Source organism: Podarcis vaucheri, assembly GCF_965113315.1.
Source record: "Podarcis vaucheri genome assembly, chromosome: 7".
In the NCBI taxonomy this organism is placed as follows: domain Eukaryota; kingdom Metazoa; phylum Chordata; class Lepidosauria; order Squamata; family Lacertidae; genus Podarcis; species Podarcis vaucheri.
Genome location: NC_138765.1, coordinates 53,185,102 through 53,213,098, shown reverse-complemented (window position 1 = coordinate 53,213,098; position 27,997 = coordinate 53,185,102). Strand labels below are relative to the sequence as shown.

General features: G+C 43.0%; 1 protein-coding gene across 2 annotated transcripts in view; it reads right to left on the bottom strand.

Annotated features, from left to right (window-relative positions):
- ZC3H18 (zinc finger CCCH-type containing 18) overlaps nt 1-25,864 on the bottom strand; it is a 54,835-nt gene extending 28,971 nt beyond the window's left edge. For both annotated transcript variants that reach the window (XM_082229192.1, XM_082229193.1), the window contains exons 1-9: nt 25,733-25,864; nt 15,027-15,661; nt 11,241-11,325; nt 9,806-9,960; nt 7,413-7,505; nt 5,033-5,190; nt 2,801-2,833; nt 1,969-2,095; nt 660-922 (exon numbers count right to left, since the gene is read on the bottom strand). In XM_082229192.1, the coding sequence (XP_082085318.1) occupies nt 660-922; nt 1,969-2,095; nt 2,801-2,833; nt 5,033-5,190; nt 7,413-7,505; nt 9,806-9,960; nt 11,241-11,325; nt 15,027-15,647 (1,535 nt within the window). In that variant the 5' untranslated portion in view covers nt 15,648-15,661; nt 25,733-25,864. The remainder of the gene's footprint in view (nt 1-659; nt 923-1,968; nt 2,096-2,800; nt 2,834-5,032; nt 5,191-7,412; nt 7,506-9,805; nt 9,961-11,240; nt 11,326-15,026; nt 15,662-25,732) is intronic.
- Nucleotides 25,865-27,997: the final 2,133 nt, after the last annotated feature.

Below are 27,997 nucleotides of genomic sequence, written 5' to 3'. Positions count from 1 at the left end.
GGGGCTAAGTGGTTATTAAGAGCTTGAAAAAAAGGACCAGTAGCCTTGGAATGGAGACATGGGAGAGCAGATGGGAGAAGCTCAGTTAGCACCAGACTACCTCTCTAGTAGTTTAAGGTGATTAACAATCAACGTATAAAAGAAACAGAAGTGCCAGTTCATGCATGGAGTCCAAGAGCAAAAAAAGAGGCTTAAACGTAGACAGTAAGAAACCAGATGCTGCTTGTGAACCCAAACCCAAAGCTACTGAGAACAAAGCAGAAGCCAAGATGGCTACTGGCTCACTTTAAAAATAATAATAAATGGAGCAGGGAGTCTCTCATGAGGCTCCATTCTGACAGATTTTACATTGTAAAACACGTTGCTTACATAGATTCCCGACTTTCTACAGTGCAAAATCTTCGAAGAACATGTCTGAATCAAACATACAACACTTTTTGCTTCTGTTTGATGTGAGCGAATACATTTGCCACCCAATTTCCTTTGCTCTCCCATATAAAGAGCCAATGAAACCAACATGAGAAACAGTTTCCCTCGACATGCTGTCTCATGCCGTTGTAAAACATCAGCTTCTCAGAGTTGCCAGCCAGCAGGGACTAAACCTCCTCACACCCTTCCCTGCCACATCATCAACAGCATGAAAAAAGTATAGCCTGTACCTTGGTGGCTGTGGCGATCGTGGTTTTGGCTTCTCCTTCTCCTTCTCCCGCTCTCGGTCCCGGTGCTGCCGGTCCTTCTCGTCTCTTTTGATGCGTTCCCTCTCTCTTTCCCATTCCTCTTTTCTTTTCTGGCGCTCCTTGTCACGCTCCCGTTCTCTCTCACGCTCCCGTTCCCTCTGCCGCCGCTCCCGTTCACGCTCTCTCTCCCTCTCGCGTTCTCGCTCGCGCTGCCTGTTCTCCCTCTCCCTCTCTCTTTCCCTTTCCTTGTAAAATAATGGTTAAGTTGCGTTAGGAGTTTTGACCCACATGTTCATATGATGTTCCTTCAATAATCTAACATGGCATTTAAATTCCCCCCACCCCCAACTAGCCACACATGCCGTGATGGAATCCTTGAGATAACCTTTATTCCAATGGTTTCTCTCTGCGAGGAGGGCCAGTTCTTGAGTTATTTGAGCAGTGTGGTTGTATCCCTCCCAGCATGAAACAAAGAAACCACACAAGAGGCTTCCATGAGCTGGTTGCTCCCCATGTCAGCAGCAAGGACTGATGATTCCAATTCTCAATACGACCTAGGACCCTATGGGACCGCCTCACCTGGTATGCCCCACGGAGGACCTTAAGGTCTGCAAATAATAACACCCTGAAGATCCCAGGCCCCAGGGAGATTAAACTGGCCTCGACCAGAGCCAGGGCCTTTTTGGCCATGGCCCCGGCCTGGTGGAATGTTCTCTCACAAGAGACCAGGGCCCTGCGGGATTTGACATCTTTCTGCAGGGCCTGCAAGACGGAGCTGTTCTGCCAGGCCTTTGTTCGGGGTTCAGTCTGATTCTCTTCTTTCTGTATAAGAACAAGCATTAAAGAGGCCTCCTAGCCCACTCACAGGTCCTGTTACTGGTGGTAACAGCTGGCCTGGAGAATATTAACCACTCTCAATTTTACCCATGGATTGCCATCTGTCCAGATTTTAATTTGCTCTGAACTAATTTTAAGATGTATTTTAATTAATTGATTGCCTGTTTTTATGTTCTTATGTTCTTTGTATACTGTGTTAGTTTTATGATGTTAGCAGCCCTGAGCCCGGCTATGGCCGGGGAGGGCGGGGTACAAATAAAAAAATATTATTATTATTATTATTATTATTATTATTATTAAATGTTATTGGAACAATATGAGATGCACACACTAAAGTTGTGAACACGGCACTCAGGTAACACAGGAACTGGGTCAATGACTTGGGCTAAACTGTCTGGATCAACCTACTGCAGAATAAAAGCTCAGCTCGTGAGAAGAGGATGCATTTACCTACCTTACTCAATCTGTAGTTCCGGTACGGATCTGGGTCTGTGTACTGTACCCTGAAGTTCTCATACTGCCCGCCTCGCCAGAAGCGTTCTATATCATAATCATAATAAGGATCCGCATAAGGGTCAAGCCTGCAGAGGAATCAAGAGAGGGTAAACATTCAAATGAAACAAAACTACTGTTATTGCCATCACTGCTTAAAAGAAAGAACTGACTCCCGTGCCACATTTAGCACACAACATGTGCTATCTAATAAATATTTTAAATTTTATTTTAAAGAGTGACCTCTTATCACCAAACATGGCAGCAACCATGTTTATATCCACCCAGTGTCTTTAAAAAACCCCCAACACAAACAGGCACAGGTGTGCATGCCTAGCATCAGAACGTAAGATAGCAGCTGGAGCTGGGCCCTCCTCAACCACGGAAAGCTCAGAAAGCTGTGAGAGCCCTGGTCAAGGGAGAAGAGGTGAAGCCTCTGCAAGTTTGGTAAATAAAGGTATTGGGGCATAGAGGGGACTTCACCACAACCATGGCTGTGGTTTTACTTGATGACCTTCCTTCTGAGGATGTCATCAGAAAATGCATACCGCTGACCAGATGTCAATATGCATTTCATTATTTAGGAATGCTGCAGTTACTATAAACTTTCATGAGACACTGCCAGCACCTGGAAGCCTCCACACCTGAATGCACCAAGTTAAGATTTGGTCAATTGGAAGCCAAGCCTTACACAGCAGCTGGTATTGACCGAAGAATTTCAAAGAATTGCAAGGGATCAAAATGAAAGCAACATGGGCCAGCTGTAAGCACAACAGAGATTAGGGACTGCTTACCCATAGTTAGCGTTCTCTTTGATGTCCACCTCACTGGAGTTTTTCAAGAAACCAAGGGGAGGAGGGAAAAAAGAGGAGATTTATGAAGCTCTCAGCCATCTTCACACATCACAAGCCATTCTCAATGCATGTTAAAATTGTTTTGTAAAAAAATAACTCTTAGGGGAAGGGCAGTGATGCGAGTCTTCTAGAAAATTTTGAGCTGGAAATTTTTTCAGTGCTCTAAACTGAGGTTGGATTTAGTACATTTGACCTATTTAACAAGCAAAAACTATAGACAAAGATGCATATTTGTGTTCATTTTATGTGCTATATAAATATCAAAGGTTCTTCTTCCACCTTTAGCCAAAAGTAAACTATCTGATTGGAGAGAAGCGATCAATAATACATATTAAAATGTGGCTTCAATGATTAAATTCAAATCTTTATTTGGAATTTTGTTGTATTGGAGTATTTGCTAATATTTTAAGACATGATGACTCACTTGCATAGTTTCCTAATTTTTTCCCCATTTTGAGTGGGGAACTAAAGGCACAGAAAACTGTTTTAGCACTGGCATCATAAAATTTATTACCAGTGGGTCCCAGGGCAGGTTGCAAGAATTTAAGCATCAAAATTTAAAACAGCTGAAACAGATCATAATAATGGGAATAGGGTGGACCCTGAAAACACACATCTCAGCTGTCAAAGGTCAGCAAAAAGATGCTTTATCTTAAACATTCATCACATCATTTCCAAAAGAAAACACTTCCTTATGTAACATTTTTTTCAAATGGGGGGGGGGGGGAGAGAGGTTTTCCTATTTTGTTCTTTTTGTGTGGGTCTTCACACCTGGGGGCGGGCATCCCCTGTCAATCACTCGATAGCACAATGATGTCAGGCGAGCTGTTTTGTCTTCACTGAAAAAATGCTACATAGTGGTGCCTGCAAATCCCCTTTGGCCCAGCCGCTTATTTTCTTGCCTCTCACCTGATGCCATATATGGGCATGGCTTGGCCAAAACAGCCTGGAAAGCCAAACGAGAAGGCCTGGTGGGCCTAATTAGACATGTGGGTTGAAGGTTCCCCATCCCTGGGGGAGTATATTAATTAACATCCTAATTTTACCTGCCTCAAGAGCACATGAGCTAACAGCAAGCACTCAGTTTGACTGGTATTATATCCATGCTGTTTTAGAAAGAGAAAACTTTCAGTCCAAAAATAGAGGGTCAGAACCCTTTTCCGTAATGGAAACCTGCCTGTTTTCAGTGTTGTGGGATATTTATTAAAAACCGCGTGCAAAGAAAAGCTGAATTCTGCATCCTGAACAAAAGATGAAAAAGGTGCATCTTTGTAGAATTCATTTTACACTGAACCCCAAAGCTCCCCCAACAGACAACCTGACCCACTTGCAGCCCTGCTCAACAAGGGTTCACAGTAACTGTTTCCAGGTTTCTTTTCACAACCATATGGACCAGAACCTTGATTTAAAATATGATGATACCAAATTTAGCACTTGTGTGTGATGCAACTGAGGAAGCAGGGAAGAGACATCTCCCTGTCTGGAGGGCATCATTCATTATGCTAGAAATGGAAGGTCTCTCTATCCACCTAGGCTCCCTTTACTCAATGCACTGCCTGTACTAAGTAGGTTAAGCTTTGTGAGCTAGTGATCCATTGGGGTGACTCATGAAGGCTGGGATCAGCTGTCATGCCAACCAGGACTGTGATCCGTACACAACAGCCCACTCACGGCTGCTGGATCGCCAGAGAAGCCTGCTTGACCTACTTTTTGCAAATGATGGGGCCCACCTTGCAACACAATAATGTTAAAAAAAAACCCTTTAAGTATTAGAAGCATGAAGCTGGGATGATACTGGGAATTGCATTGGGGCAAGTGCAGGAGGTCATGACTGCCTTAGCAACATAGCACACCAGGAAAAGGCAGGCTTGTGTGATTGTTTTCAGTTGGGCTAAAACAGAAGACAATTGATGGAAAGAAATATAGCTATCACACTTCACGTGTGCCCCTCTATATGGAGAAGAGTGTTGCACAGAGGAGAAGAGCCCCCCTTGAATACCAAGGAAGGGCTCTTGAAGCGATGAGAGCAAGTGTGTGTTGCTACTGAACAACACAACAGAGTGCTGGATAAGCCAACACTGCCCTCTGGAGGGCTGCAGTCAGATCCACAGAAGCCAGACTGCTCAAGTCCGCATTCCTGCCACAAGACAGAATTAGACAGTTGCGTCTTACGTTGAGTCCCGAACATCCCGAGTGATACGATAGTTCCAGTCCCGGAAAAATTCATTCTCTTTGTCAAACTCGCGCTCGTCTTCTCCGATGGTCACCGTGAACCGTTTCTCCTCAAAGTCGGGCTCCTGCTCCTTCCTCATTGTGGCCTTCTTTAACACCTAAGCGGGCGAGAGGTAAGGAGTCGTCCGTCTAGAACAGCCTTTGCCAGCCTGGTGCCCTCCAGATGTTTTGGACTACAGTGTCTATCGGCCCCAAACTGGTTGGCCCCCAAACCCTGTCCAGCACCAGGGCTGTCCTAGAGCAGAGGCAGCAAATCCCATTCTGTGGCATAATGACCCACTGCAGAAGTGCTAATATCCCAACAATTTATTTCTCATCTTTTCAAATATCAACTGCAACCTACTTTTGTTTTTTTTTAAATAATAATGGATCATATGTTAAAACACATTACAATTTTGAGGTAACATTTAATTCTCTGTGTTTGTTTGTTTTTTAGAATCATAATGACAGAATCTCAGACCACATGCTAAGGCTGAGCTACACAAACACACTTTTTCAAAAGCTTAAGCTGTTTCCTTTTGTTTTGAAAAGTTGTCACTTTTTATTCTTTTGGAATAAAAGCAGCTGCCATCTCCCAACTGGAAATGAGCACTATTCATTTCCTAAAGAACACTGCCCTTTGCTATTTACTGCAGCCTTCTCAACCCTGGTGCCCTTCAGATGCTTTAAGAGACTGTAAGTCCCATCAGCCCAGCCAGCATTGCATGGGAGTTGTAGTGAAAAAGATCTAGAGGGCATCAGGTCAGGAAGGACTGGCTTACTGCAAATAGCACCTTCAGAGGCAGAGAGCAGCCAGGGCCAGAGTAAAGAATATATTTTTGGAAGGAAGCAAGTGCAAGACCCCGATCCAGATTGGGACAGGTTTTCTTCAAAGTAAAAGTAGCCACTGAAACAGGATTTTTAAAATGTGCTTGGTCCTTATTAGTTGTTTTAGCCTTGCTTTTCTCACAGCCACTCACTGCAACAAACATCACCAAGGATGGAAATGAAGCATTTTGAATACGAACTGATAAACCAAGAATGCTGGGTATCCTTCTGTTTGTTTGATGATGATAATAATGATGATTTTAAAAAGCACCATCTTGGAATGGGGAAACCCAGCCAGATGGGTGGGGCAAAACAAACAAAATTATTATTATTATTATTATTATTATTATTATTATTATTATTATTATTTCTTCACTGTGTTGCTAGCTGCTTTTAACAGGCTCCAGAGATTCAGATTATCACTATTATAATTTATTACATTTATCAGTTGCTTTATACAAAATAAAAAGTCTCAAGGTGATTCAGCAAGGTAAAATACAACAAATAAAAGCAATTTTAAAAAAGCCATACTAAACACTAAATACTTTTACTTGAGTAAAAGATGAACACCGCTGCAGGAGACAACTCTCATTAACTAAAGGCCTGAGTAAAGAAAGAGGTTGTAGCAGTCCACTCTTACCAATTTCATTTATATGTATAAAAATAAGTCTCATCATCCTGAGTACAATAATGGAACTGGATATGGAAAACTCTTGACTCAGCCATGCGGGCTCTTGGTGGCCTATCACATGCTGTCATGCATAAGTCACAGTGAACGCAGCTTTTGCTTTTGTGTTTTGAAGAGTAACCTGCGTGGCAATCTCAGCCTTTTCAAGAAAAACACACACTTTTGTTGTTCAACTCAATATTTAAAGAGGGTTTCCTAGGGAACTTGCCCAAAATTTGAGAGAGAGATAAGATTGCACAGCGCATGGTCACTGAGGAAACAATGTGCTTCCTATAAGAATGGGCAATATACTGTTCACTGGCGGAGCACGTGTTTTGCATGAGATGCAAACACTAAAGGGGTGAACTTTAAAGTGGTGCAATCTTCCATCATAGAACCTCAAGCAGCCGAGCCGTGTGTGTGTAGATATATCACTGCTGGATAACTTGAAGAGCCACTCAAGTCAAGAGTTGATACTCCTTAGCAAGGCAGATCAATTGCCTATCTCTAGGGCCCCAATTCCAACATAATGAGAACAAGCAAGTGACAGCCTTGAGCTTGCATGCTCTCTTTACTCCTCCAGAGGTGAGACACTTTAGGTCACTAGTCGCCAGAAAGAGCAGAGCAGAGTTTCCCTTTTTGTCTGGATGGGGGAAATGCCACCATCAGAAGCCTCCCGTTTCCTCCCCTTCTGCATGAGCAGACAATCCCAAGGCTCATGTCTACTCATTCCTAATTATCCAAGTGTTGATTTGGAGGAGATTCTGAATACCTGTGAACAGCAGCCTAGTACATGCTCTTGGTTCAAATGTATTTTTCCTGTTTGTCCCCAGACAGCTGCTTTACCTCTTTCGCATGGCGGAGTCCCCGTTCCCAAGCACTTTCTGCTGGAGGGTCTGGAGGCGGAGGTGGCAATATTTCATCAACTACAGGGGCTCCCTTTTAAGAAAAGAGAAGAGGATGGTTTCAGAATGAGGTGACACACATTTCCATTAGGCCCTCTTTCCCTTTCTCCCGGCCCATTGCTTCTGTTCTGTTCAGGGAAGTTAAATGAATTTGCCCAAGGGCGTAAAAATATTTATTTTTAAAGAATAATAAGAAATTGGACTGTCCTACCTTAGAGAATGCTTTATCTCAAAGTCTCTGCCTTCACCAAGGGAAAGGGGAAATCTTTAAAAGGTTTTTGTTTTAACTTTAGTCCTTTAAGTATTGGCAGTATTTGCACATGAAAATGAAACATCCTAGAAAGCTAATGACAGGAAAAATGTATGCCTTTACAAATAACTCAGGGGAGCTTCTTGCTCCAAATGTGCATGTTACTGCATACTCAGACTGGTTTGCTTTAGGATTTCAGCAAAATTAAGAGTACGTTCCTTCACATGGCAGCTGCACTCTCTCAACACAAGGAGAGTTGTGTATCTTCCATAAAATCTGGTCAGAAGGTTGTGTTCCAAGAATCTTAACAACAATGAAATTTGTTTGCATGAAAGAGTTTTGATGAAGGAAATTGGGTTTTCAAGGGAAAAACAGGCATGATCTGGAAAAGGGGTGAAGGGGTCTTTAATGAAGCTTCTTTCTGGAAAACAATCTTAAAATTTAAGGAAGGACTGCAGCCCCCAACCTCCATACAGAGGCTTGCAGTCTACTTATTCCAACATTCAAAATCAGATACTTCAACAAGATTTGACTATAAACATAAAGCTAGCCCCTGCCCCCCTACTGTCTGGGTTTTCAGGGATGGTGAAACTGTGGCCTTCTGGACGTTGTTGGACTCTCGTCAGTCCCAGCAAGCATAGCCAGTGGGCAGGGATGGAGGGAGTTTTAGACTAATAACATCTGGAGGGCCACAGGTTACCCAGCTCTGCTTTAGGAAACAAATCATCATGCTTAGAGATCACTTTATTTGCAACCTCCACTGTTGGAGGCAGTACCGTATTTTTCGCTCTATAGGACGCACCGGACCATAGGAGGGGGAGAACAGGGAAAAATCCCCCCCTTGTTCTCCCCCTCTAAAACAAGGTGCGTTCAAGGTGCATTCACCCATGTGTGTGGGGCTGGCGGTGGGGGGAAGCGCTGCTTCCCCCCACCGCCAGCCTCAAAGATCCCTGAAGCTTTTGGAGTGCAGTGCCCCACTGCCCTGGAGAGTCTTTGCGCGCAGCCACCCCCAAGCTAGAAGAGCGAGACAGAGCCCTCCGTCTCGCTGTTCTGGCTTGGGAACAGCCTTGCTAGCCTCTGCAGGACAGCGGGGTGAAGGCACCCCGCTGCCCTGGAGAGGCTTTGCACGCAATCGTCCCCAAGCTAGAAGAGCGAGACGGAGCCCTCCGTCTCGCTGTTCTGGCTTGGGAGCAGCCTTGCTAGCCTCTGCAGGAGAGCAGGGTGAAGGCACCCCGCTGCCCTGGAGAGGCTTTGCGCGCAGTCGTCCCCAAGCTAGAACAGCGAGACGGAGCGCTCCGCAGCGCTCCGTCTCCCTGTTCTGCCTTTGGGCTTAGCGGCGCAGCCTGCATTCGTTCTATAGGATGCACACACATTTCCCCTTAATTTTTGGAGGGGAAAAAGTGCATCCTATAGAGCGAAAAATACGGCATGTTTCTTGAGCAGCAGTTGCCAGGTAACACACCTGAGGACTCATTGGAGTATCTGCTTGTCCACTGTGAAAACAGGATGTTGGACCAGCTGGGCCTCTGGCCTGATCCAGCAGTCAGGCTACTCTTATGCTCTTATGACCATGCTTATATGCAAGTGGCTTTAAAGTTGTGGCTCAGTGGCAATGCATGTGGCGTCAGAATTTGAGGTCATTACACTCTGAAACATGGTACATGCACAACTAAGTGATCTCAAATAATGGGGCTGAAAATGAGCCCTTGCCACCGGAGGCTGGTTGGTGTGGGGTTTTTGGCCAATCCAACCAGGGCTGACAGTATAGGGCTAAGTGAACCATTGCTTTTGGAACACAAGAGCTGAGATTTTCTAAAATAAGAATCCATAGGCCAAACAAAAAGGCACTGAAGCTTGCACATGACCCAGAGGGGCAGCACTGTCCCCATCTCACCCACTCACGGTTTCTGCAAGCATCAACAGACAAACACAAGAAAAGGTGTAGAACATGGAAATGCCAACTTGATGCTCCTCACTTGCTCCAGTGTTTGCATATCTTCCAATGCAGTGTAGCCTGGTCAACCTCTTGGCATTTTAAATTAAACCATGAATGATAATGTATTAAAAAAGTAATATTACCATACCCAAGGATTGGCTGGCATCAGAGGGTGAGGCCCAGGGCCAATGGGTGGTGCGCCATTTGGAGAGAAAGGATCTGGCTTGGAGATCAAAGAGTAGTTTCCTTTGTCATTTACACCAGGATGAATGAACCGACAGTTCATACCCCAAGTACAATGCCCTATGGGGGGGAAAGCACACAGAAGGTTTAAAATCTCCATGAATGGAAAAAGTAAAAAAACAAAACACAAAAAAGTGACTGGAGCATATGTATATCTTTGCAGAGATGTTCAAATCACTTGAAAAAGAAAAAGAAAAAAGAAGGCAGAGCATTCATCAAAGGAGAAATCCACTGCTGATGCTTTACATTTTATTTCTTGGTTGCTGCTTCTTTATGAATTGCCCAGGTCCTAAGAGAACTTTGATGAACAGCTTTTATTAAAACCTAGCAGAGCTCAGAGAGAGAGTTGTATCCTTGACCCAAGTGCCAGGAGAAGCTCATCTTTCCATTACCATATAAGTGTCCATCTAATCCCACCCCTGAACCTGGAAGGTGGTTAGCTTAAACAAGTTATCTCAGAATAGTTCAATCAATTAAAAACCTTCCGAGCAACTTAAAATGTGCCACTGATTAACCGCAAAGGCATTTTTAATTAACTAAACATTTTTAATGAATTTTTTTTAGCACAAAGTACTTATAAAAATTACGGATGGAAAGTACCATCTTGAAAGTATTTTGTATGCAAAATAAATGCCTCTTTTACAAGGATGCCTACCTCAACACAAGCATCTCTCTCCACCACCTAAAAACAAAGCAAGTCTGCTTCTTACTTCAGAAATATATTTATCCAGGTTCCAATTTAATTAACTAATTAATCAAGTAAAACACATAGGATTTCTTTAGTTTCTATTTAAGACTGGAAATGACATGCATTTTTAATGTCCTTGTTTTTATTGTCAAACAGCATTAAAACCAACCAATTAAACATATATTTTAAAAGGCCATGGGAAATCTGACTGCCACCCACTGTAGCCATGATGGTGGGACTTGAGATCCAGATATAATAAAAAATGGCTTCTGAGTTGTAATTACTGAATGGAGTGTTCATATAAAAATGCAGGATGTCTTGGAATACCAAAGACCATGGATGTGGGTTCTTTCCTCGTGCTCAGCTTCTGGCTATCCCAAATATCTGAGTGGTTACTGCTACAAACATACCAAGTGGCCTTGCCAGGATCTGATCCCAAAGGATTCTTACGAAGGCCTTTTGTGATGCTTGCTGTGACAACATTTGAGAACGTTTGATCTGATGTGACTTGATAACATACAAAAATAAACCTGGATAATGCACTATGTTCAGAAGCCACAAGTCTCGGGAGGCAGGATGGCAGAGGCAATAAGTCCTGACAGATGCCTCTGCAAGCTCCAGGAGAGAGGGAGCACTTGGGCATGGCTCCTACCTTTCATGAAAAATCGACAGGTGAGACGCGGCCTCACTTTCCTGTCATTTGGGTCTTTTACCTCTCCCTCTTCCAGATCGTCATCCTGAAAGACATAAAGAGACAGGTATGTTAAAGGCAGATGCTGCTACAGCAGCAATGCTGCCAATAATAGAGTATTTGCTTTGCTACCCTTCAATCAAGTTGCACATTGGGAGACAGGTGAAGCCGAACACTTTCTATCCACCTGCTCCTGAACAGGTGGACGGTGAGCCACGTTCCACCAGCCATAACAGGTCCAACTGAGTCTGTCATTCTCTTCCTCCTTTCTCTGCTACGTGTGGCTCTTAAGAAAAGTCAAACATTTGTAAACGTTCAGCATGGCAAGGGCAGGGCTTCTCTGTGTTACAGAGTACTCTCACCTGCCAGTTATCTTCCACTATTAAACATACAGCTCTATCTCTTCTCAGCTATCTATCCCTTTCCTCCAATTGCTAAACTGCCAAAATATGGCAGATTCAAGAGCTGGGCTCCAAGCAAATCTTGTAAGATTTAAAGCAAGTGTACAGACACTTTTTGATTTGCACAAGGTAACTTTGGTGAATGATAAATTAACCTGGAACATATCTTTTTTTTATCTCTCCACCCTCGCTTCCTGCCTCCCACTTGGGCACAGAACATTAAAAGTGCTTTATTTTATTTCTGGGTTTCTCCTATTCATAGATCTGCAGGATGCCAGGTATGCAGATGAGGTTCCACCCTATTAAGTTCAGAGGCAATCTGTTTACAAGCAGCTCTTAAAGAGAGCAAATAAAACCATTTCACTGTTCATTGCTACAAAATCCAACTCTCCCCGTTTCAGGAAGAACAGTGCAGAATTACAATGTGGTACAGCTCTTACATAGTCATAGAAATGAAAAGCCACACCACAGCACAACACAACATGTGGAGAGAGAAAGCTGCGTGCTCTTTATGACAGTCTTCAAAACTAATAACTCGGAAAAGTCAGACAGTAAAAGCAAGATTGCTTTTAACCAAATGAGGGACCAGAGCTCAGCAGTACAGCATATGCATTAGATGCAGAAGGCCAGAAGCTGTGTCCCTGGTATCTTTTTTGGGGGTGTGTGGGGAAGGTGGGAGAAGTTACTTCAGTGGTGGGCTACATACTCTGCATGCAAGAGATGCCAGCTTCAATCATTGGCCATGCTGGATGAGCTTTTCTGTTTCTTATTTAATTATTTTGTTCAGTTTTATAAATAAATAGTAAATACAAAGTAATTCATCACTAGGGCTGGGTGATAGATATATCAATATATTGTCCAAAACTGGTTTGAAGTCCATATAGTGATATTGGTTTTCATTTTTGACCTGGCAATATATCACAAATCATGGTGTGTGTGTATATGCGCACTATGCAAAAATCACAATATGGGAAAAACCGTGAAGCCAGCCAATGCTTCTTTCAATTCCTGCAGTCCCTGTTAACTCTGCCAGCTTAGCGCTTCCCTGCCTCCTGCAGGGGGCAGCGAATCACAAGAGGAGGAATGGGCAAAAATCACGATGCAGGGAAAACTGTGAAGCCAGCCAATGCCTCTACATAGCTCCATCCTTATTTCAGACATTGTGATATATTGGTATATTGCAATGTTTAGCTGGTGATATATCACAATGTTTAAAGCCAGTTATCACTCAATCCTGATGTTCACCTCAACATACCGTATTTTTCGCTCTATAAGACGCACCAGACCACAAGACACACCTAGTTTTTGGAGGAGGAAAACAAGAAAAAAAATATTCTGAATCTCAGAAGCCAGAACAGCAAGAGGGATCACTGCACAGTGAAAGCAGCAATCCCTCTTGCTGTTCTGGCTTCTGGGATAGCTGCGCAGCCTGCATTCCCTCCGTAAGATGCACACACATTTCCCCTTACTTTTTTAGGAGGGAAAAGGTGAGTCTTATAGAGCAAAAAATACGGTAGTTCTATCCTTATTCCACACATTGTGAAATATTGGTATATCGGGATGTTTAGCTGGTGATACATCGCAATGTTGAAAACCAGTTATCACCTAGCCCTATTCATCACACCTCGTTATCATCCTTATTACAATGCTAACAAATATGTTATTTGACTCTGTCTCACTTTAGAATTGATGGAAAAAGAACATACCCTCCATGGCCCCACCACTCTCAATGGAAGCAGTTATACAAGCACCTACCTGTAAGTGAACTGAAATGCAGGGAACTGGTCCTGCACTACAAGCAAGTAGAGGATGTTACATAAATGCCATAAACATTCAGAGTCATCATATACCTTGCAATACATTTACCCGTATGGTTTGAGGGATGGGAAAGACTAGTTGGCAATTTTACACAGTCACATAAAGCGAGCCAAGACAGAGGATTGTTAAGAAAGAGATCATGCATTCCAGATTCTGGCATAATGGGAAGGAGGCTGTCAATTGTGATTTTGTCATTAACATACATAAGAAAAGGGTACCAAACTGAAATGGTTTTTTTTCTTTGAAATGCCATAGGACTCTTCCGTTGAGTGTCAATTTTAACACAAAAGCTAAAAGTCACACTTTGTGCTACCAGTAATCTATTGTAACCCCTTATAAAGTTTTCCAGCGTTTAGCCATTCACCATGCTGGCTGTGCGGATGGGAGTTGTTGCTTGCAACACCTGCAGGGTACCATGTTGGTGACCCCAACCTAAAAAATTCTCAGACAGCAGGGATGGGAAAGGGCTCTGGGCCTAAAGTCAAAATAGCTGACTTGGTATATGGCAGCTTTCCATGTTCATATGGATAGCATGAAAGAGCAGGCCTTGTATTGCATTTATCAGAGAGAACCTCAGTAGTGGATTTTAAAAAGAAACCTTCCAGGATGAGTAACGCTTCTGCTATGCTCTTTTTTAAGAGACTGACTGGCATCCATTTCCAGAAGCAGGTAGGTTTTAAGGCTACTGATAATGCAGAAATGCCAAGCTTACATGAATAGGCACAGGTTATGTGTATGCTTCAGACAGTCCACAATCAAATTTCCTGCCACCAATAAGCAGATAGAAGGAAACTGTCAAATGATATTTACTTGAGCTGACAGGCCTCACTAGACTACATGGAGATGCAAACCTAGGTATCCTGTTAACACATGAAGCTGCCTTATTCTGAGTTACACCACTGGTCCATCTAGCCCAGGAAGATTTACTCTGGCTAAGGGTTCTTCCCTAAGACCACAAGCAAAAGGAAGCCCTTCCTAGCCTGTCTGTCTTCTACCTGGAGATATGCAAGGGACAAACTTGACACTTCCTACATACCAAGCATGCACTCCAACTCAAAGTTGTGGACAGTCCCTTACTATTTCCGGGAACCAGGAGGAGAATGAACCAAAGTAAAGGGGAAACTCCCCTGCCGCTACTCCAGCGCTGCATACACTGAGAATGTGGGGAAGAAACTCAACACTACAGTCCCTCCCAAGATTCTGCAAAAGAAGATCATGGGCTCTGTCTAGATGCTTCTCCATCTCTTTGTTCCTAGGTTTTCTATTTCTGAATGAGGGTGCTTAGAAAGAATGGCCTGATATGAGATTGACTGGCATCTGGAGATTCCAATGATGATAGTGCTGTGAGACGCATGTTAGGATTCCTCTAGCTGAAAATGTACCTATGAAAACAGCCCACAAGAGGTCCTTTTGCATATGCAGGAGATCTAGGAAACAGAAGTGGGAGGGGGAGTGCTGTGTAAATCCTGGTTTCCAGGGACACTGGCTGGGGGCAAAACCTGAGATTGTGGGAAGGAGGTGAACTTACATCAATCTCGCCATCATCAATTTCTCCGTCTTCCTCTTTCTTCTTCTCTTTGATAGGCTCCTGCCCACCTCTTTCGTCGTCGCTCTTTGTGCCAGATTTTTTCTCATCCTCAGGTGGTTCATTTACCTTCTCTTCCTCCTCCTCTTCCTCTTCCTCTCCCCCAGCCTTGTCAGTCTCATCGTCAGCCGCAACGGTGCTTGGCTCCTCGGGAACCTCCTCATCATAGTCCAGTTCATGTTCGTCTAGTTCCCGAGTGACTGAGGAGGCTTCATCACCCAAGTCGTTTGCCTGTTCTTCCTCATCCTCCTTGACAGAGAGAGAGCCCTTAAGCTCCCTGCTTTGCTCATTATTGTCGGAGTCCTGAGACTTGGTTTCACTTAAGCAGTCCTCTTCACCTGAGTGGTTCTCTTCTTCTTCGTCCTCCTCCTCCTCCTGACTCAATATTCTGTCAGCATCTTCCTTGCCTTCTCCCAAAGTGGTGCCCTGCCCGTCCTCTCCATCCTCTTCTGAGCCGCTCTCTCTGAGGATTTCGTCATCAGACAGCAGCTGGTCCTCGTCCTCTTCCTCCTCTTTTTCGTCGGGAGAGCGGGGGTTTTGCTCAGGGCTTTTGGAAACATCCATCAGGGCCTGCTAGTCTGTAATGGAGAAAAATAAATAGCTGGATGGGATAATGTGTAAACATTCAGCCTCAAGCATTCCTACATTTCTCAGCTGTCAGATACAGATACTCCTTAAAAATGAATCCTCAGTTTACAATCCAAGCAGAGAGACTGGGCCTGTTTGCCTAACAGTACCATTTAAGACCGCAAGTGTTCAACCAGAATTTCATCTGCTCCCAGTTACACAGAGTAGACTATATATGACAGTAACTTGTGAACCATAGTAGGTGTATGTGAAAGGTGAGGCCCACAGCATTTTACCAAGTACAAGCTTCTGATCCTTATGGAGGAGAATGTGTGCAGTTTGCCTGGGGTTGGGGAGGCACCTAGCACCAGGTGTTCTGCACACATAACTCTTAAAAAGGACATAGCCAGTTATTTCCCATGTCCTCTGCACAATACATCTAACCTCTTTCCCCATGCGTTACCTTTATTCTCCTCTAATTTCTTCCTCTCCAGCACTACCATATCTAAACATAGCAGAAAAAAAACATGTTTTCTGAAAGCCCAAAACATGCAAGGATAATTAATGTGAGATCAATAGATTTGTGTAATTCTCAAATTCACTCAGAATGTAGACATGTAAATTAATGACACAATGGTATGCACACAGTCCTCATTTGAATTTTTATCCCTAGGATTTAGAACAGATTACAACCCCTAGACAGTAAAAATTCTGGGGCAGCAGTCTTAGTCTGTTGCAGCAAAATCACAGAGGATCTTGTGGCACCTTAAAGACAGGTGGCACCTTAAAGTGGCAGAAGCCCACTTCACCAGAAACCCTTGTGGTATCAAATTGGATGCAAAATTATGACACTTGCCAAGATTGTGGGTGGTCTTAATGCCCCAAACTCTTCAGCTAAACAAGAGAAGGCTGAGCAGATGGATTTTAAAGACATAAGGCAGCAGTCACAGCTACACTGAGAGGAGGACAAACACAAACCCCTATGTTGCAAAATGTAACAATCTACAAAAATGCAAATGCAACACGCTGGCTAATAACTGTTAGTGAATATATAATCGGTTATGATGTCATTCAAAATATACGAAAAAGCCACTTCAAAATGATGTATATATTATACAACACATCTCACAAAACATACAAGTAACTAAAAGTTGTTATATGCATCAGAGTCAAAGAATCAATGAATAGCAAGGAATGCCAAGCCATCTCTCAAAGGAAGACGTCTCACACAAGTCTCAAAGGAAGACGTCTTTCCAAAGTTTCAAAAGGACAGTATATCCGGAACCATTCAACTGTTTCCTAATACAGTGGTACATTGGTTTAAGAACTTAATTTGTTCTGAAGGTCCGTTCTTAACCTGAGGTACCACTTTAGCTAATGGGGCCTCCCACTGCCGCGCCGCCACCACGCGATTTCTGTTCTCATCCTGAAGCAAAGTTCTTAACCCGAGGTACTATTTCTGGGTTAGTGGAGTCTCTAACCTGAAGCGTCTGTAACCCAAGGTACCACTGTAAAGTCTTCATCAGCTGGAAATGGAATATAAGGCACTGCAAGCAATGAATGACAACAAAACTGAGCAACCTGCATGTAAGTTACACAGTAGAACAAAATATATAAAGAGATACATACCGAATAATTATCAATGAAATATTCATACTAGTTGGGATCATGCTAGTGGATCAGTGCTCACTGGATAGTGTAGCTGCTGATGCTTAAAACACAAATGCACAGGACATATAAAGTTGACCACTGTATAACTTACATGTAGGTTGCTCAGTTTTGTTGTCATTCATTGCTTGCAATGCCTTATATTCCATTTCCAGCTGATGAAGACTTTATTCTGAAACAGTTGAACTATTCCGGATATCTCCTTTTGAAACTTTGGAGAGATGTCTTCCTTTGAGAGATGGCTTGGTGTTCCTCACTATTCATTGATTTGTTTGATTCTTTGTTTGACTCTGATATATATAACAACTTCTAGTTACTTGTATATTTTGTGAGATATGTTGTATGATATATACATCATTTTGGTGGCTTTTTCATGTATTTTGAATGACATCATAACCGATTATATATTCACTAACAGTTTTTAGCCAGTGTTTTGCGTTTGCATTGTTGCACACTGACAGGAGGAACAGGGGTACATCTATGGTGCATATAACAAAAATCAAGAGTAGCAACAATTAGGGGGTGGATGAGGAATGGTATTCCCAGGCTTGGGATGTGGGATGCAGGCAAGAGTGCAACATCAGCCACCGGTAGGTCCCAAACAGCCTGCTGGAGTGAGAAGCATGATGGAGAACAGCAAGCAATGGAAAGACCAAGCTGACATTTTAATGCCATGGCTTTCACTTCTACCATTATTTATCTATTGCCAACAATTCAGCCACAAAGGAGAATTAGCTAACCAATTAGCTAAGGGAGAGAACAATATTGAAGGCAAAGCAGTGACAGTCAGATTTCCTGCAATTGCTGTTTCAACAGCACCATCTTTTTCTCTCTTTCCCTCTGAAGCTCTCATTGTATTGCTTTTCTTATCTTACCTCACAGGGTGGGAAGAAATTAAAATTCTGGGATGAGTTATCAAACAAACAGTCAGATAGCTGGAGTTAATTAGAATCCACTGCCCCTTTACATATGTGCAGAAGTAGTTAACCTGGAGGTTGTTGCCAAATTCTAGAACACCTAGTTGTTTTCTGCCCTTCGAACCCTTTCCCCTTATGCTTCCGCTGATATAATTAGTCTTACAAAAGTCAAAGGGCAAATAGGAAGGAACACCCTAAGAGTGTTTTGCAGGTCTTTATGAAAGGGAGGAAACATGTGAATGCAATAGTTTTGCCCCCTCCTCCTTACTAGGCTATAATGGATAGAAAAATGACACTCCAATCTAAGTGCCAACAGCCAATCAACGATGCTGGTTACTGCCAAACCTGTGTGCCATGAACAGCAGGAGACCTAACCTTTTGCCATCCAGATGATGTTGAACTAAAACTCCCATCAGCCATCAGCTGGATGGTTCTGATGGTAACTGGAAGTCCAAAATATCTAGAAGGCAACAGGCTAGCCATCACTGGTGAACATGGATATCCTGATGCAGATAGGTAGCCGTGTTGGTCTGCCATAGTCAAAATAAAAAAATTCCTTCCAGTAGCACCTTAAAGACCAACTAAGTTAGTTCTTGGTATGAGCTTTCGTGTGCATGCACACTTCTTCAGATACCTGGTATGGATATCCTGAGTACAAGCAAAACCACTGAGCCTTCAGGAAAGGTAGGTTGACTTTGAGTTTTCAAAGTGACTGGAAGAGTTAGCTGCATGTTGGGTTGTTTAGAGCCCTCTGCATATATTCTGCCTTAAACATAAATAGACTATGTGTAATATATATGTAATATTTAGGCTTCGTAATGGCAAGCACTTAAAAAATAGTATGTACAACTTTGAAATAGCCCATTTTTTCTTGTGCTGAGTACATTCAAAAAGCAAATTAATTCATTTTATGGAACAGTACATTTTTAGAAGTTGTTGTTTTTTTTTTAAAAAAAAAAATCCATTCCACACCACTATATTAGACCCTATGTATTTTCTTTAGAGAAGTGGTAATTAATTTGCAGTCCTCTAGATGTTGTTGTATTCCTGTCAACCCAAGCCAGCATGACGGGGTCAGAGATGATGGGAGTTACAATCCAGCAACAACTGGAGGACCAGAGATACCCAATACTTGCTTTAGAGAACGAAAACCTTCCTCCATATTGCACAGTATTATTGCGTTTCTCCCTGCACTAGGTGTAAAGTTTATACAGCTAGCCTTGATTTGGGCCTGTATATGTCAACCTTCTTCATACAGGCACAAAAACAAATAGCTAATATTCAAAAAGTAGACATAAGACACAAAGTGACAAAGATAAAGTGATATTAGTAACACATAGAATGTCCAGGTAGGTAATAAACTCCCAACTTTAAGACCTTTAACTTTAGAATGCTGCAAGAGTGTAATATATGCCAGGGCACATATGTATTAGACTGGAGGAATAAAACAGGACTTATTAAAAAGAAAAGTAAAATTAACTGAAGGAGCCCTTAGCACAGTTTGATTCACTAGACTCTTACTTTGAGAATACCTGTACATCAAATTTTGGGACAGATTTGAATTTCCAACTGAGAGAATGTTATCAGGAAGCTTAAAGAATGCTACTAATTGACTTCTATTAAATTGTGGCTCAGGGCAATAAAGTGTAGCTTGGAAGAGCGACCCATAAGTTTGCCATTTCAAAAGCACTTAAAGGCTAGAGATCAGAAACATCTATGACCAAAAGCTTGTTGTGCTGGCCATTTTCCAATTATGATTTAAAATGGTTTAATTACTTCAGAAATTATACCCTGCTGAAGACAGGCCCAGAAGTTTGTTTTCAATCTGAAACACCCAAACTTAAAGGTCGGCATTAACAGGCTTACAGAAATGTAAAGAGTCAGAGGAAGATGAGCTGGAATAACTGATTCTAAGGCCAGCTGAAACAGCCAGCTTAAAAACCAAATAAGATTTGAGAGGTAGTGACAGAGATACTTTAGGTAATGCCTAGTTATATTTCATCAGCAAGACTAAAGGAGGCGAAGGTATTTTGCTCACTGACTGTTTAGCTCACAGAATTCCATGTGTGCAACATTGCCCCATGACTTCTCAAGTGACATAAAAGTTGTGCAGACACCAAGAATATCCCTTGTACCTGTGACAAAGCAACAGAAACACTAGAAACATTATCACCTTCCAAACAATAGTTACGTTTTATACAGCACCCCTCTTAAATTCATGATGATAACAGTGTTAGAAACTCAGATATATAAGCTAAGCACCAAACAGTTCCTTAAACTAAGGTTACAGTCACCAAAACAGAAGGTCTAGTTGTCATTTTGGGGTAAGACAGCTCTAAAGACTGTGACATCTGGCTATTTCTGATGACAACCTTGAGCTAGGTTAAGAACTTCGAGAACTTAAAGAATAAAAGTCACTTGATCCAGGGACAGTCTATATATATTGCCCTATTTCTATCTCTTTCTGTTAATGGTGACATGGACCATTCATAACATAAGAATGTTCTTCACAACTGTAAGCAGGGCAGTGGGGTGGTGTAAGTGAAGACAAGCTACAACAATTAACTATAACACCGTTCACCACTCCTGCTCGGGCTGCATAGAAAAAGCATTTTGGTTCCTGAAGTTTGTTCTAATTGTGCAGATAAAATATAACTGATAGAATTCTACAGAATGCGGTATTAGTGTGTGAAAACAGTCAAGAGCCAATGAATGGTACAGATGCAGGCACCATCCTGGTGCCCAGTCATCTTCACTTGGTCACAAGTGGCTGATAGCCAGGTGCAAAATGCACCAGGTGCCTGGCTAATTTCAAATACTGGATGAAAGGGAATTGCATAAGAAGAAAGAATGAACAGGGGAGAAAGCTGTGAACAACCATGTCAGTCTGGAGGAAGATCTTGAGTTGGTATACGTATAGGGCTTCACCGATGGATTAGCAGATGGACATATTTGAGCATAGGAAGACATTATTCCTCCCTCAGTCAAATGGCTCCCAATCAAGGTGAGTGTGTGTATTTGTGTCCTCCCTTGGCATGTGGCTCAGCTAACTTTAATCTGAAATGTAATTCTGTCCCACTAAAAAGATGCCCCATACCATGTCAATTGCAGCCAATCCTTACTAACAAAGGATAAAAGACAACTATTACCAAGCCTGGAGAATGGAGGACAAGTGAATGAATATCTTGTGCCACAGAAGCCAAATGAAACTAAATAAATGGGTGAGCTAAAAACCAGTATTTTCAAACATATGTTATTATGCTCATGACCAAAGATTTTGAAAGGTCTAACAAGAGAAATGTTTCTCTCTATTGTGAATAACATGGGATTTTAAAGCGAACAAGATTTAGCCTTTGTCTCTGTGTTACCATTCCCCAAAGGAATTTTGCCTGAAGATGGTAATTTGCTTCTCTAGTTAGGTCTCAGATGAAATAGCATTTTTCTTCCATTTAATTTAATCTGTTTGTGGGAATAATATTTAGGGAAAGGAAATCTTCTTTTCACCCCAGAAAAATCTAACCATGAAGTGCTCATTTTAAAGGTTAAACTTGGAATAGACGGAATGTTAAGTGATCAATGAATAAGACCCCAAAATCATTTTAAATACCTATTTGCCACATTCAATTATTTCCATAACAATCATCAATTTTTTAAAGAAACTGGCCTTCAGCATGTTCCCAGGTGCCAGCATCAAATTCCTAGGTGCCTTTAATTTTTATCCAGTGCTGGCCAAGAATGAAGGAAATTCTGCTATATTATTGATTACATAATGAGTATTACTAAAGCTCGCTCTGAGAAAATCAATTCATGGTCTGTTACTTTTACAAAGAATTCCAGAAGAACCTCCTTCTAATTTAAGCATGGTGTAGTGATTACTAGCTAACTAGGGCCATGGAGATGTAGGTTTAAATCATCATTCAGCCATGAAGCTCGCTGGAAGACCTTAGGCTAGCCTATCTCAGATTAATGTATCTCAATTTAATCTACCTCACAGGGTTGTGGGGAGAATAGCACAGGGAGGGGAGAACTAGGTATACTGCCTTGAGGTTCAAAGTATAGGACAAAAGTAGAATTAAAAAAAAGGAAATACTTGGCCACCGTTGAGAACGTAGTTTGATCACTGTGAAGTCTACCCAATGCTACCTATCCATGGTACTGACTATGAAATGGTTTAGAGAGGAAGGGTGAGCAACATCTAGTCTCATGCCAGATGGGGCTTTGGTGATCAGGGACTGAAATAATACTGGGTTTGCAGTTCGCGGAGTATTTTGTTTGACAAATGTCACACCCACTCTATTCCTGCCCAGTTACAGGGACAAAATGCAATTGGTGCTTATACATTGAAAGTAATTTGTTTAGCAGAACTAAAGCCCATGCTTTTAGTGTATTTTAGGTTGCAATCATATTCCCATTTACCTAGGAGCAAACCCTGTTGAACTCAATGGGACTTACTTTTGTACAGACCTGTAGAGGACTGTGCTGTTAGTATGATTAAATTTCTTTTCTGGCTTAGACTTTCTTTCTGCTGCTTCATTTGATTTTTATTTATGGTCATTTTATGTAAACTGTTTTCTGACGTTTTAAGCTTAAAACCAGCAAATAAATACTTTAAAGACCAACCAACAGCAACCCGCCTTTAGCAGTGCTGTTCTTAACAGCCTGGCAATGAATGGGCATCTATCACAAAGTCTGTTGCTCTAGCCATAGGTGCTTGAAAACAATAAGACTTACCAGCTCCTTATACATAGATCCACATAATACAATGGGATCTTATACCACATATCTATGCAATGCCAGGAGAAAATGAAACTAAGATGGAGAAGTGTCATTAAGAGCCTAGAAGGAGTATGCTACCTTTTTAAAACACATTTCCTCAAAATGCAGAGGGCTGATGAGTGATTAAACATGATTTATCTTGGCTTTACTTAGCTCTCACTAATCCACAATGCTTAACAACTTGTCAGGAGTTTTCTTTAAAAGATCCTCCTCCACTGGCAACCACAAGGGAGGTGATATAATGCAATGGCCCAGGAGGAGAGTAAAGTTTTGAATTTTGCCTCTGCTATGCACTTGCAAGGCGGCTGTAGGCAAGCCATTCTCTCTCAGCATCAGCCTCTTTCCTTATCTGCAGTATGTTGATAATACTAATTTACCCTCTAAACTTCTTATAAGGATGACAAGATTGGTTATTTGAAGACTGAAAGCACTCTGAAAATGCTAAGTATCAACAACAAATCCTAGTTATTCTTCCCAAGGTACCAAAGAGCTCCCTGTTAACAGAGCTTATCTTTGAGATATCCAGGAGCTACCAGGCCACTTAGGAATACATGCAGAGTCTTCACCAGCTAAGACGGGACTAACAAAAGTCTTGATCTTTCATATTTCCTACACCCTATCCCTTCTTCAACACTCACACTTCCTTCTGCTCCCTAACACAAATCACATTTTGAACTTTCGCATCTTAAATTAAGACCCCATTGTATTATCTTTCCTCACTTCAAGCAATCCCTCAAGCCTTTCAGTATCTCCATCCATACAAAGCAACACCCAATTTCTTCATTTAATTAATTAAAGAATAACAATAATTTTATTATTTATACCCCACCCATCTGGCTGGGTTCCCCCAGTCATTCTGAGTGGCTTACAGCATATATATAACACAGTAAAACATCAAACATTAAAAACTTCCTGATACAGGGCTGCCTTCAGATGTTGTCTAAAAGTTATGTAGTTCTTTATCTCCTTAACATCTGAAGGGAGGGTGTTCCACAGGGAGGGCGCCACTACCATTGTGCAGTCAGGGGATGTGTGTTCCCACCTTCTCCCTTTGTATGAGAAACCAATGATAACTTCATGTTCATTCATGCAAAACTTAACTTGATCAGGTATCCTTTGCATGAACCTCAAATCTTCATTTCAGTTAAACCTCCCCTTTGAATTTTTACTTGCAACTTCAGAGCACCTCCTGTCTCTGTGCTGTCCACAGATAAGTTAATGTCCCTCTTTTACCACTCTCTTTTCAGTAACCAAATCCATGTTCTTAAGCCTCCCAGCAGAATCAGTGTCAACCTACTCAGTCTTTTCCCATCTGAGCTGTTGCCTTACATACCCTAACTGCAGCATTGGCCCCTGTCAAATCCATCCAGAAAAGAACCTGTAGCCAGCTAACGAGGAACCCAAATTGGCACTTGTCATCACAATTTGCTTTCCATTCACTGAGGACTCAGTCTGTCCCAGTACATCCTTCAAAGCAGGAGCAGCCATCAACCTTTTACTATACCCTCCTCAATTTACCACCACCAATCCCAGAGGCCATAACTCAGTGCATTGCATGCAGAAGGTCCAATGTACTATCTCATGTCAAGGAGAGAGTTCTCTGCTTGAAACTGCCAATGACAGGAATGAGACTGGGCTTGTTGGAGAAGTCATCCAACTCAACTCTTATAAGGCAGAGATAATCAACATGGTGCCCTCCCAGATGTTGGTGAACTACAAGTCTCATTATCCCTACTATTTGGCTATGCTGCCAGGTGCTAAAAGGAAATGGAACCAAAAAATATTTGGAAGACACCACATTGGCTACCCATGTTTTAGATGTTCACCATCACTCTGTGGTAAAGCACATACTGAAGCTCTCAAATTCATTTCTGGTTAGAAAAGACAGCAGCTAGGTTGCACAGGTTTATCAGAAGCATCCACAGCTCAGTTGCAGACCACCTACTTTGCTTGCAAAAGGTCACAGGTTAAATCCCCAGCATCTCCATCAAAAGGATCACTAGTAAGACTGCTAGGAAAGGCCTCTGTGTACCTGGGAACATGGAGAACTGTTCAGATGACAACAGCAGTGCGTCTGGGTCAATGACCCAACGCATCTTAAGGAAGCTTAACATTCACAAGGGTAGCCAACATGATGCTCTCAACTCCCATCAGGCCCAGCTAACATGATCAATGATCAGGGATAATAGGAGTGGGAGTCCAAACATCACGGGGGGGGGGGGCTCTGGATGTAGCAATCCCATCTTTTACCGGCAGTACGAACCACCTCATGCAGAATGGGAGCAGCCTCAAACTTCAGAAAGATGCTTCCAGGCAGAACAGGGCTGGTCTAGGTTGCCTGATGCTCAGACCGCTTCAACTGTTAACACGGAACGTCCCTCTTACCCCTCTGCTCGAAGCCACCTTCATCCCCACAGAGCAACGCCGACCTCCCCTTTTCCCGCCTCCTTGTGGGATGCCCTGGAGGTCACCCCTTTGACACCCCGCCACCCTCAACCAGCCCTCCTGGGGGGGGGAGTCACAGCCTCCTCCCCCTCCCCAATAACGTCATCCCCGTTCAGGGCTGGGGGAGAGGCCTACCACCCCGCCCTCCGAGGACCCAGAGCGCGATAAGTTGAGGTGAGGGAGGCGCCCCCCCCCAATTCCAGGGCGCCTCAGCCCAGCTCCCTTATGACCCTCCGCCCACTTCCGGGCCTGGAAGCCGGGCCCGTCTCTCCTCACCTGACCGGACGGGAAGGGGACGAGGAGGGAGGGAAAGCGGCTCCGAGAAGCGGCAGGGCGCGAGACAGGGCCTCTACTGGCGGCGTCGGAGCAAGGCGGCCATGGCGTGACGTCATTCGAGCGCGCCGTCGGCGGCGGCGACGAGACGGCTAAAGAGAGTGTGTGACGGGTTTGTGGAAGCGCATGCGCAGAGGCGCCCCGGGCAGCGAGAGATTAAGGAAAAAAATAGAAAGGGGTGTGGCGGCGCATGGTTAAGCTCCAGAGAAGTAGTCGGAGGGCGGGGACCGCCCCTAGAAGGTTTAGCAGCCAATCAGACGACCTAACCTAGAGATGGGGCGGGAGACAGAGCTTTATTGCGCTTGCGCACTGAGTCCTTTGAGCACTTTTACTGTCCAGAACTTGTTTCACGGTCACTGTAATATAAAGCATGAATGGTTCTGAGCACGTGCAGAGTGCCTAGAGCGCCAGCGTTGCAACTCTTGTTTTCCCCGCCCCAGCACACATCCCTTGTGTCAGACATCCGTCTACCTAAGAACGACACAAGGCTCAGAAATTCAAAACCTGAAGCTTCCACCCAATGTTGCAGCAACTGATTTCCTACGAAACTAAGCGCAGCAGATGGTTAGGGTTGTTGATTCCAAACCCCACCCTTTGGCAGGCCAATGGTTGCCATCGTTGCTGGCAGAAATTCAAGAGGTGAAGCTTTCTCCCAATGCTGTATGTAGAGTTTGATGAAAGCTACACCAGTTGATTTTGACAGCACAGTTTGAGGAAGCTCTACAGAAACTAATCAACCATTTTGCTCATCAGCCTGACAAAGACCAACATCCTGTGTCAGGACGACTCCAGCACTTCTTGCCTCAGTATCGGTGACCACTTGCTTGAGGTGGTAGATGATTTTGTCTTCCTGGATCCCACCATAACCAGCAACTTCTCCGTTGATGCTGAGCAAGGCAGCTACGGTGATGGCTTGCCTCTCCAAAAGTGTATGGGAGAATGTGGTGCTAACGTCCAATACCAAGATGAATGTCTACCAGGCTTGCTTGTTGAGCATGCTGCTTTATGGAAGTGAATCATGGGCAACTTACAACCGCCAGGAGCAATGCCTCAACACTTTCCACAGGCACAGCGTCAGGAAGATTTTGGCCATCACATGGCAGGACAGAGTCTCAAACAATGATGTGCTCTTCCAAACCCACATTCCCAGCATGTTTGCACTCCTGTCTGAGTGATGTCTATGCTGACTTGTTCACAGAAAAATGATTTTCTAGCAAAAACAGGGCAGCAGATAGGGTGTTTATCCACTGTCTGTCTGTTCCCCCACAAAATTCAAGAAATGACAAATAGAAAAGTAGAAAAGTAGAAAAGGGAAGGAGAGAACGAATTTAGAAAACCCAGGTTCAGATCCTCACTCAGCCGTGAAGCTTGCTAGGTGACCTTTGACCAGTCACTGTCTCTCAGCCTGTTGTTGTGAGGATAAAATGAGAACCATGTGTATCACCTTGATCTCCTTGGATGAAAGGTGGGTTGTAAATGTAATAGGTTAATAAATAACAATAGTGATCAGTTGTGGGGAACCTTTTGCCCTCAGGTGTTGCTGAACTACAACTCCCATCACACCCAGCAAGCATAGCCAGGGATGATGGGAGTTGCAGTTCAGGCTTCCCACAATTGATATAGATCTATAAACAAGCAATTATAAACTGACTCAAAACCTTAAGATGGAGATAATCAAAAGCAGGTTGGAACTAAGGAGGAAAAGTTGTAACTGGGAAATGCAATTGCCAAATGCAACAGAAGAGGGAGCTCACACCCAACAACAATGCATAGTTGAGGACTTGCAGCCTTTTGTCTCTTAAGCAAAAGGACAAATGTATACAAATCTGACATCATAAATGGCCAGACATTCAAAAGCCAGCAGGGGAGCATTTCCACCTCCCAGAACTTTCTGTAATGACTTTAAGGGATACTGGAACAAAGGAATTTCATAGACTGCAGCCTGAAACTGCTGGAGGTTCAGTTCACTTGTGGATTGAACCACTACCATGGATTTACCCCCTGCAATACTTGTGCTAATTGGTGTACCAATGCCAGGATGTTTGTGTTATCAACACAACTAAGTTAAGTTTTACTTTTTTAATAGTCACTGTTAAAAATGTTAATAAGGGGTAAATTCATATCTGTGTGTATATATGTGTGTGTGTGTGAGAGAGAGAGTTTTAGATCTGTTGTTGGAAACTGCCTGATAAGAACAAACCAGGCTAG